At 41.5% G+C, this 11195-nt stretch overlaps 1 protein-coding gene across 1 annotated transcript; it reads right to left on the bottom strand.

The window, feature by feature from the left end:
* Nucleotides 1-4274: 4274 nt before the first annotated feature.
* Nucleotides 4275-9244, bottom strand: LOC105924070 (cytochrome P450 26A1). Its single transcript, XM_012859965.3, is given in 8 exon segments — nt 4275-4676; nt 4776-4922; nt 5804-5938; nt 6070-6219; nt 6433-6677; nt 6680-6713; nt 7559-7783; nt 8953-9244. Coding segments are annotated over 8 exon segments (1464 nt in total). The 5' UTR covers nt 9142-9244; the 3' UTR covers nt 4275-4337.
* Nucleotides 9245-11195: the final 1951 nt, after the last annotated feature.

Consider the following 11195-nt stretch of genomic DNA (forward strand, 5'->3'; position numbering starts at 1 on the left):
TACTTAAAGAGGTTCTCTCAAGCTCCTATTTTGACCTATCCAGACCCCACTGCCCAGTTCACCTTGGAGGTTGACGCCTCCGATTCTGGAGTCGGGGCAGTCCTTTCCCAGATGTCCACCTCTGATGGAAAGCTCCACCCATGCGCCTTCTTCTCTCGATGCTTCTCTGCTGCTGAGAAGAATTATGATGTGGGGGACCGAGAACTCCAGGCTATTAAGTTAGCCTTGGAAGAATGGCGCAACTGGCTGTAGGGTACCGAGCTACCTATCATCATATGGACTGACCATAAGAACCTTGCCTACAACCAATCTGCCAGACGACTGAACCCCCGCCAAAGCCATTGGTCCCTGTTCTTTTCTAGGTTCTACTTCACCATCACCTATCGTCCAGGTTCCAAAAACACCAAACCAGATGCTCTGTCCAGACTATTCACCCCTTCGGACGAAATTAAAGATCCTGAGCCCATAGTTCCGGAGTCCTGCGTCGTGGGTTCCATCACCTGGAACCACGAGCTACAGATAAAGCGGGCCCAAGAAGAGGAACCAGACCCCAATCCTCTCCATAATTGACAGATTATCCAAAGCATGCCACCTACTGGCCTTATCCCAACTTCCATCCGCTCATCAGACTGCCAGACTACTTTTTAACCACGTATTCAGACTCCATGGCCTTCCTATGGAAATAGTTTCTGATCGTGGTCCACAATTCATCTCCCAGGTCTGGCACGACTTCTGCCACTGTTTAGGAGCAAAGGTCTCTCTCTCATCCGGCCACCACCCCCAGTCCAACGGACAGTGCGAGCGGCTCAATTAAGAGATCGAAAACACCCTCCGCTGTCTTTGCTCACATCACCCACATATTTGGAGCCAACAGTTAGCCTGGGTTGAGTATTCTGATAATTCCCATGTTTCAAAAGGTACCGGAATCTCCCCGTTCAAAGCTCACTCGGCTACCAACCATATCTCCTCCCCGCATCTTTCCCTGAGTCTGCCCTCCCTTCACTCAGATCTCATCTCCTAAATTGTCGTAAGGTTTGGGATCAGACCTGAGCAGCACTTGAACACACTACCATCCAGAACAAGAACATCGCTGACCGGAAACGCCTTCCTGTGCCCACATACACTCCTAGACAAGAGGTATGGCTGTCAGCAAAGGACTTTTCTTTAAAAGCCACCTCTAAGAAGATGGCTCCCAGGTTTCTCGGCCCATACACCATCAACCACATCATCAGTCCCACGCCTTTCGTCTCAAGCTTCCTCCTCATCTCCGTGTTCATCCCACATTCCACGTCTCCCAGATTAAGCCGGTCATTTCCAGCCAGACCCATGTCGGGGGAATGATTTTGTGACTTAATTACTTATTTACATAATCTTAATGTTTTATCATAAATTTAATGAGGCATCCATTCTGATAGAGTTAATGCCTCCAAACTACAATTTTCTTTGTAAGAGCAAACAGCAAATAAAAGATGGAGGATAAGCCACTTTGTTTAGTGATTCACTGAAGTGTAAAAAGGTGTTTGTGGGAAAAGTTTACTCTTTTGACTTTTTGGTGGCTGAAAAGTTCCATTTTAGTCTCATCTGACCAGAGCAGGTTCATCCATAGATTTGGGGAGTTGCCCAAATGCTTTTTGACAAACTTCAAACATGCCTTCTTATTTTTAAACACTCAGCCCAGCTCCATAGAGCGAACAGCTTATTGTGGTCCTATGGACAGCTCCTCCTGTCTGTTGTGGAGTTCTGCAGCTCCTTCAGGGTTACCTTTGCTCTCTTTGCTGCTTCTCTGATTAATGCCCTTCTGGCCCGGTCTGGGAGTTCTGGTGGTGGTCATCTCTTGGCAGGTCTGTTGCGGTACCAGGTGCTTTCTATTTGAAGATGATGGATCTGATGGTGCTCCAAGGGAACATCAAAGATCTGAATATGTTTTATAGCCCACCTTGACTTGTATGTCTTAGCAACTTTGTCCTTGTCTGGAGAGCTCCTTGGTATTCATGGTTTGATGTGTCTTGCTTAATGGTGGATAAAAGCGGGGTCTCCTCTTCAATAATGGCCAAAAGTGCTATTAAAAACCCTTAATCAGAGACGAGTTGTCTGTTGCATACCTTGTCGTTTGTCACCGATGCCAAAGCTACAAGTGGATAAGTGAAAATGTTCGGTGGTTGGGTATATTAACCCACACTATTCATTACATTGTGTACTCGTTGCGTACATGGGCAATTCGGTACTACGAGTCACATAGTTTTGTTATTGTAAATATACACAAAAGGACTTTGTTTATTAACAAAGAGCCAAAGCGTAAAATACAGAAATAGAATATAAGCCAACAGGTGTGTTTATTTAATTGGAAAACATTTTTTGTGCAACCAGAGTGAGCTCCTGGCTTGGAAATTTGTGAAGTCATAGTATGTGACTAGGCGTTTTTAACAGATAAATCACAACTCAATGCATGATTTTTTTGCAGCTCTAGTGGCTCACTTTTTAACACAATAGGTTGACTGGAAGAGGGGGAGAGACATGCAGCAGAGGACCACAGGTTGGAGTTGAACCTGGGTTGACCGCATTGAGGACTAAGGCCTCTGTACATGGGTCACGCTACCTGCTGCGCCACCAGCGCACCCTAAATGCATGATTTTTATACTGAACTGTGTTAACTATGTATCATGAGTAATTTATTACTAAAAGTGTTTTATTTATAATTTACATAGCTCTTAAGGGTTCTTCACTAATCAGAGGAGGCAGCAAAAATTTAAAATGAATACGAATATTGGAAAATGAATGACTACATGACCAAGCTCTCTAAATTCACCTTAGGTGTGAGTGTGTGTGTAAATGGTTGTCCTGTTTGTCTCTGTGTTGCCCTGTGATAGACTGATGACCTGTCAAGGTGTACCCCGCCTATCGCCCATTGACAGCTGGAGATAGGCACCGGCACCCCTTGTGACCCCAATAGGAATAAGCGTTTTAGGAAATGGATGGATGGCCAAGGCATTTAGGAATCTCGAATAAACTCCATCCAGCAAGCAGACACGGCAGTTCAGTTCCAGGTACGACCTAATACGAGTTTTCTAAAATTAGATTTCAAAATGTAAAGAAAATGAGTATTGTTCTGGTTTCACATGGACTGACAGCTCTCAGACCAGCTGGGGTGTAGAAACCCCACAGACCAAACCATCATGTGTACCTTTATAAAACTACTTAGTTGTAAAATCATGAGCACAAAACTGATATTCTGTGTTTATTTTGCTTAGAAGGTATGGATTTGTTTCATACTAACAGGGTAAACTGTTTTTGTTCTCCTTCCAAAAACAGACCACTTGTTAGACTGAAAAAAAGTCTGGATTTACATTATAAGACTACTCCATGTAAAGTTTCAAGCTGATTTCTCTTACAGTGACAACAGAGTGGATGTTATTTAAAAAAAAAAAATGACTAGGCTTAATATGTTTTTCTATTGCCAGTTATTGTGCATTGGCAAGGCTCTTTCTGCATGTTTAAGTTGCCACATTGGCTGATTGTTGGTTGTACGCCCATTTCCTCATTTACACAACTGTTAAAGGATGGTTCAGCTGATTGGAAAGCGGTTCTAATTAGGTAGAAAATGTACAATTGGAAAAAGGAACATGGGTGAAAAAGCCTAGCACTCCTTTCTTGGATAAAGAGGAAAGACAGCTACCAGTGAGCATCAGCTTGAGATCAGGAGCATGTGAAGTCTTAGTAAAAAAAGCACCTGAAAGCCTGTTTAAATAAAAGGTTGAAATTAAAGTAAAAGCAAATATGGTAAATGGTTTAATGTTTATTTGTGTTTGTCCACCATTAGCTCTAATTGCTTTTGTCTTTTAAACTGGATTACTGATCCTATCCCAATATTTTTTCTGCCAAAATCCAAACAGCACAGGGTAAATCTTTTGGCATAGTTCTCCACAGGAGGACAAATTCTCATCAGTCCAGAAAAGGTTCTGCTGAAGACCAGTTAAACAGATCCACAGACCTATGGGTCCTTTAGAAATAAAGTTCTGTACTAATAAAAGTGCTGCAAGACTTCTGTAAATTACAGTTGTTTAGACTCAAATGTAGCAACACTTTCTGTGGAAAAGATTTATTAAATAAAAATCCATTTAAAACAAGACAATTTACATAAATACCTTGCGTAAAGACACAAAATTTATATAAACATACTACATTACATATGTACAAAACAAATACAGATAAACCACTGAGATAATCAAAATGTTCATGGGACCTTATACAGTGCTTTGTTTAGTTTGCAGGACAACTAAAAAAAAAAAAAAAAAAAAAAAAAAAAAAAAAAGAATCTTCAAAATGTTTCCTAATGTTGCTTAATTGTTCACGTAGCAGGTAAATTTGGTTGGCAAGTTGTCCAACGGATAGACTGTAGGGCCGGTTTTCATGGTTGGTGGTCCATTTAAGAGAGTCCAGTGGCATTTAGTTACCACTTCTACCAAGAAGATCTTCAATAGAACCTTTGCAAATTCCTTTCCAACACACATTCGAGAACCACCACCAAAGGGTATGTACTGAAACCTGGAGGAGTCTGCAGAGGGTTTTGTCATGAAGCGCTCTGGCTGAAAGTTGTCTTTGTTTGGGAAAATCTCAGCAACATCATGGGTGTCACAGATGCTGTAGATAACGTTCCAGCCTTTAGGAATCTGGTAACCCTAAAGTGATAAAGGAACGTTATCAAAGTTAACGTTTTTAGGTAAATTTCTACAATGTGACACTTTCCGTTCATGCACATGCTAATTTGAACTGCTTACATTGAGCTGGAATGTTTTGAGGGCCACTCTGAAGCCTCCGGGAACAGGGGGATTGATCCTTAGAGTTTCTTTGATGACACAACCTGTGTATTTAAGCTGCTCCAAAGACTCAATGTTCAGATTCTGGTAGTCCATCCCATTCTCTCCCTGAACATAGAGACAGAAATAATAAGAGGAACCAGACGGTAGCAGCTGGAATGACTTCTGTTCAGAATGAGCTCATTTAGTACAACAAGCATCTATGTTTAGAAGAAACATTGTAAGGTTGCTCAGTAACACACACACCTGAGCTATATTATACACTGGAGTGCTAATAGCCCGCTGTTAGAACAAGTCGCTTTGAAGCCACCAGCCGCCATATTGGTACTCCCTATTTTTACGCAGTAACTAGGGAATATGTGTGCATCGAATAATGAGGATTTTCTCATGTTCAGCGGGGGCTTAGAACTTTTGCAATGTCAAATACTTTTGTTATGTTCTAATACTATCAAGTAATGAACCATTTTGTACATACATACATACATACATACATACATACATACATACATACATACATACATACATACATACATACATACATACATACACACACACACACACACACACACACGTGACTTCAGTTTTTCAGCAGAATCAGCACAGCACTTCAGTGTATAATATAGCTCAGTCACACACAGAATGATTTCTTTACTGCAAATTGAGCTCTGCATACTGGAAATCTTGGCCACATGTCTCCTCTGTTCAGAATTGTGAGATTTAGCATGAGTTTCAGTCATGTTAGGAAACAATTTTAACACGCTGTTGGAAGCCATAAGTTTACAGACTTTGAATTGTTCTGTGGCCATCTTTCTGCTCTGGTATGAATCTTCAGTTCACCTGACCCCTGATCTCAGTGGGTGCCACGCATAAACACTCATGTTTCGACAGATTATGCAAAAGTTAAATGATAATTACCTGACAACTGAAACAGCAAGAAGGCTGCTATAACCCCCAATCTAGGTAAAAGAAAAGTTGTATGGTACATTTACCTTGTCCCACAATTCCTGTCTCAGTTTATGCACAATTTCTGGGTTTAGGCCAAGAAACATGATCAAGGACGTGGCTGTGCTGGCTGTGGTTTCATGGCCTCCAAACAAAAGCTCCGTAGCAGATTCCTTGATGGCCTAGACACAGAAGGTAAACATGTGGAATTAACTAGATTTAGGAGGAAAGAAATTGTCCATGCAAATATCTTACCAGAGGTTTGCCTTTTCTGATTAATAATTTCAGTTAACAGCAGTGGTATCTGCATTACCTGCATACTGAATGGTTCTCCATTTTTCTTGCTGCTGTCTATGAGCTGCTGCAGGGCATCTCTGTGTTTTAACCCCTTGTCAGACTCTTCCACCTTCTTTTTAATGTTCTCTTCAATCTTTGAATGGATGAAGTTTCTGGCCCTTAGACCCTGCAGGACAAGAGATGGGTCGAGGAGACAAAGTTAATGTAGACAGACTCCCACAGCAACTGAGACCGATTAAATGCTCTTGCCTCACGTGGTAAGCTTTAACTGATACACACTGCTCTCAAGTTTATATTTCCAATAATCCATGAAATTAAAGTGTTTAACAGTACATCAGTCCACATATTTACACTTGGTGTTATAATCTGAAGCTCTCACCCTGTACAACCCGCTGAAAGGAACATCGATTGGCAGGGAGAACAGATTTTTGATCATTTCCTCAAATGCTTCCACCAGCTGCTGCTCATCAGTCCTGATCTGTTCCGGCTCAAAACCCAGCAGAATCCTCATGGCGATGCGGAACATCAGCCGCTTCATTTCAGGATACACCAGCACACATGGATCCTGCACCAACCACCTTTTCACTGCAGCCTGCACTTCCTCCTGGATCACAGGGATGTAAGCTCCAGCGCCTCCCTGGAGAAGGCTCTCATAATGGCCTAAAGCAGGAGGGAAGTGGTGGATGAAGCTCAAGTTCTAAGTACAACAAATTCTAAAAACAACTAAAAATCGGTTTAAAGACTTCCTTATGTTTTCAGTTGGAAGATCAGATTTTTCCTTTTTTAATGACACATTTTTCTAAGATTAATATTTTTTGGCAATATACTCACTTTAAAAACTGATGCCACATTTTGGGAACGTTCACACTACTGAAGAAATTAATGTGCCAATAAGATAAAGCTAAACACATTCTTTTTGCATTGAAATAGATTCATTTATGAAAAGAATTTGAGTATAGTGGCTCAACAGGTTGACTGGGGCAATCAAAAGTTGTGCTCAGATGCAAAGGAGGTCCATCAGGATAGTAACCAATTGTTAGTTACTGGCCACCAATTGTTCCCAGGAGCTAAGTCATGCTCGCAATAACAGCTTTGTAGAAGATGGACAATTGGAACCAGGAGCCTTCACCCTGGTTTAACGACAGGCAGCTCGTTTCAAAAAGATGGCTTCCTTTATTCCCTTTTCAAACCATCTCTGTCCAGGATGCAAACACATCCATCCCTTAACGAGTGACAACTGCAGATGAGTGTAAACTGGAGAATCTTGGCCTGATGGTGAAGTTAATTAAAAGGACCTACTCAGTTTATTTAACCTGGACTATAGAGATGCATCAGGAAATATGCATCTCAAATAATACTGATTTGCATCAGGTCATTGAAATAGCTGCAGAGCCTTGTGTCAATTTGTCTTTATAAGTCTGGAGTGAATGTTTGTGGTTTCATTTTATAGAGAATAAGTGGCTGCTCACTTTTTTTGGAAATTTTCAAACTGCTTTCAAACTCACTTTCTTCTTGGACTTGTGCTGGGAGCCGTGCATGTTGGACAGTGTGTCTGAACCGAGGATGGTGCGCACAGAGGAGGGCCACTGTGCCGACACAAGCTTATGCTCCCCCAGCAGGATTTGCCTGATGTTCTCCGCACCGGACACACGCACTGTGGGGTTCCCGAAGAGGTGTGTGCGGTAAATGTAGCCGTACTTCTCCCGCTTCATCCGTAGAAACCTTCTCCTCTACAACCACAGAAACACAAACAGGCTCACTGATTAAACTGAAATGTAAAAACTGAAAAAGTGTTATAGTGGATTTTCTCATCAGAAACCAGTTATGAAAGATAAAAAACATGGTTATTCATTTTCATTTTAGAACGCAAAATATTACCTTGAAATGTGAGCAGACTTTGTTGGTCAAAGAACCAGCGAAAATTATTTAAATTTGGTTTAATTTTTTAAGTATTTAAAATAAAAACAATAAAAAGTCTTTTTATATTAATAAACTGGTGATAGATTCCACCAAAATCTTACAGCGCGACTGTGGGAGACGCTGTTTTTATTAAATTTCTCACCACCACAAAACAAATATAGATGAGCTCTATAATTTTCCAAAAATGAAACATTTTGTTGCAGATATTTTATGACATCATGAGCCCGATTTCAAAATGGTGAAATTCTACATTATCTGGGCAGTGGTGTCATTGGGTGTAGCATGAACTTTGCAGGCGCAAATTCTTTACAACAGTTTAAATTGATGGTCATCTTGTCTTATATTTTTTGGTGATTTTTAATTTTATATACATATTTTTAAGTTGTCTTTTTAGGCTTTCACAACTTAAGACTGTTGTAATTTTACTATGACGCAGTCTCCCATTTGATTAGGCTGAAGTGAACCTGCTTATGATCCTAAATACAAATAAAGCTTAAAACCCCAGCAAGGTGTAGTGTGTCAGAATTAAAATAATTGGTAATGTCTTTAATTTTTTATGAAAACAAATCAGGTCAGTTTTGATCTACTCTTTAGCGTGACTTTTCCTTTGCTTCCATTTCCCCCTTAAGAACAATTAACACACACACACACACACACACACACACACACACACACACACACACACACACACACACACACACACACACAGCTGAATTTAAAAATCCTCCAGCCAAAACACGCACATCTGTAAGGATTTAAGAGGGAAACCCCAATTAATTACCCGGCTTTTTGGGAAGCCGTAACCAAGGGTTCCCCCCAATAATGGACTCTAAAGCCACGCGTTTAAGGACTTACACATCAGAATTTTTTTTCCTCTACCTGCAACACACAGCTAGAATGGCGGGGTTTCGTTATAACAGTAGATCCTCCACACCTTCGTGCACGCATCCTGCAGAAAGCGCAAACGGAGCGATCTTACCTGCAGGATGAGCTGCAGCGTCTCTCCGATGAAAGGCAAGCCCATGGATCCGGGTGGCAGCGGGCTCGGGCAGCTCGGGTCCCCGCCGCGGATCATGTAAACCTCCCACAACTTGACCGCCACCAGGAAAAGCAGGACGGGCAGCACTATGGTGCACAGGACAGAGGCCAGCAGCGTGCTCAGAGCCATGTCGCCTCGGGGTTAGTTTCCAGTCCGTGCGCTCAGGTGAAGATGCACAAACAAGTGAAGCTGGGCTCACCTCCCGGAACCTTTTATAGGCTGCGCCTCACCTTCTCCACCCTCACATGAATTAGTTCACTGAAAGTTCATCTTTAATTGCGGCTGTCGCTTTGCCCCGCCTACAAGGGCCACATCTTTAATCCTGATGCACTCAGGACATTCCGCTGTGGATTTTAAAAATATTCCCTGTGACAATGAAAGCAGGTCCAAAGAGCCTTTTGTTGGCCGTGAAAGCAGCTATTTTACAAACTCATTACCTTAGCTTAAGAGCCACTTGTAGGATCGGCAGTAATGCCTGCAGGGTGAGCTGCATTCAAGAGCAAAAAAGTGTTAAGAAGCACATTCACAAGCTTTTAACAAATGAAAATGAGGCTCTAATCCCTCTCAACAGGTTTCTCTTATTTAGACTACATTTGTAATAATTAGTCTTTGTGGTTTTCTCTGAAAGCTTATATCAGAGTAGGCAGGGCTATTGAGACACATTCACAAACTGATTTCATACAATGTGTCCCTAGACAGTTATTGGGCTTAACTTTCACTGGAAATAACTGTATGTGCTCTCATTCATCCTTTAAACTTAAAAAATAAACTGCCTCAGAGCTTATTTGCTTAACTGTCTTTCTCTCCTAGATGAAGAGACTAATGGTCCGTGAACTGCTATTACTTTTTCTCACATAGAAATACTCCTGGATAATTGCTTCTGTGTTCTTTTCGTGTGTCTGCTTGTCTTTTCTTAACCCACAGCTTGTTGTGGCAGATGTGCCTGGCTCTGATTCTGCTAGGGCTTTTCTTCCTGTTAAAGGAGAGTTTTCCTCTCCCCTGTCACTACATACATGCTTGGTATGAGGGATTGGTGCAAAGTCAACAACACGTTGCATGCAACTGTCCACTGTTGCTCTATTCTCACTCATGAGGAGTGAATGCTGCAAGTCATGAATTGTTGCAACCTGCTGGGTTTCCTCATGTAGAAAACTTTTAACAGTCTGTATGATTCAGTTGAATTGACTTCTTAAATGCCTTGATGACATGTAAATTTGCCGAATTAGCACAAATGTTCATGAATGATGTAGAAAATATAGTAGGTCCACTGGAAAAGCAACGCTGCCCTCTACTTGACTCTTTACTGCTATCAAACAAAAAAAAATGTGGAAGACTTTAAACTCCCCCCTCTCTCGCTCTGAGTGTGTGTGTGTGTGTGTGTGTGTGTGTGTTGTGTGTGTGTGTTATAAAAATGGTATCTCTGTCAGTGAGTTCAGACCTTGGGTCAGCACAGACATGCGGAAGGGACGCCTACATTCACACATGGAACATTGTGCTTAGACTGCACTAGAGCCTACAAACAATTTAAAGAATCCAGCTTTTTTTGTGCCAACTTACATATTTCAGATCATCAAAAAAATTTGTTATACTGCAAGGATAACCTGAAGTGAATAGAAGCAGTAGTTTTCAGGTGCTGATTTGACTCATTAGAGGAATAAAAGTTATCCAAGCTAAGCTGGTCCCCTCATTATTGTCAGTCATAAAAACATGTTGGTTTCACTAGGCTGGGATCAGCTCTGTATATTCCCAGACCCGTAGAATCAAGAAATAATGTAAACAAAACCTGTCTGACAACATAAAGTTGGTTAAAAGCTCTCAGAAAGCAAGAAAGCAAAGAAATTCAAAAAAGATGAGAAACAAAGTCCTAGACTTCTATCAGTCTGGAAAGGGTTTCAATTTCTAAAGTTTTGTAACCAATTACCCATTGCCCACAAACAAGGGAACATGCGGAGAGCCTTCACATGAGCGGCTGGCCTACCTAAATTACTCCAAGAGCTCATCAGTGTGTCATCCAGTAGATCACAGAAGAACCCAGAGCATCTCAAGCTCTGCATGCATCACTGCTTAGGTTAAGGTTAATGTCAGAGTTCAAGATTAAACTTTTAGAAAGAGTCTGGGTAAAAACTGCATCCATGGGAAGGTTCCAAGACCAGAACCAGTGCTGACCAAAAACAAAACTCACC

The sequence above is a fragment of the Fundulus heteroclitus genome, chromosome 10, assembly GCF_011125445.2.
Source record: "Fundulus heteroclitus isolate FHET01 chromosome 10, MU-UCD_Fhet_4.1, whole genome shotgun sequence".
Taxonomy (NCBI): Eukaryota; Metazoa; Chordata; class Actinopteri; order Cyprinodontiformes; family Fundulidae; genus Fundulus; species Fundulus heteroclitus.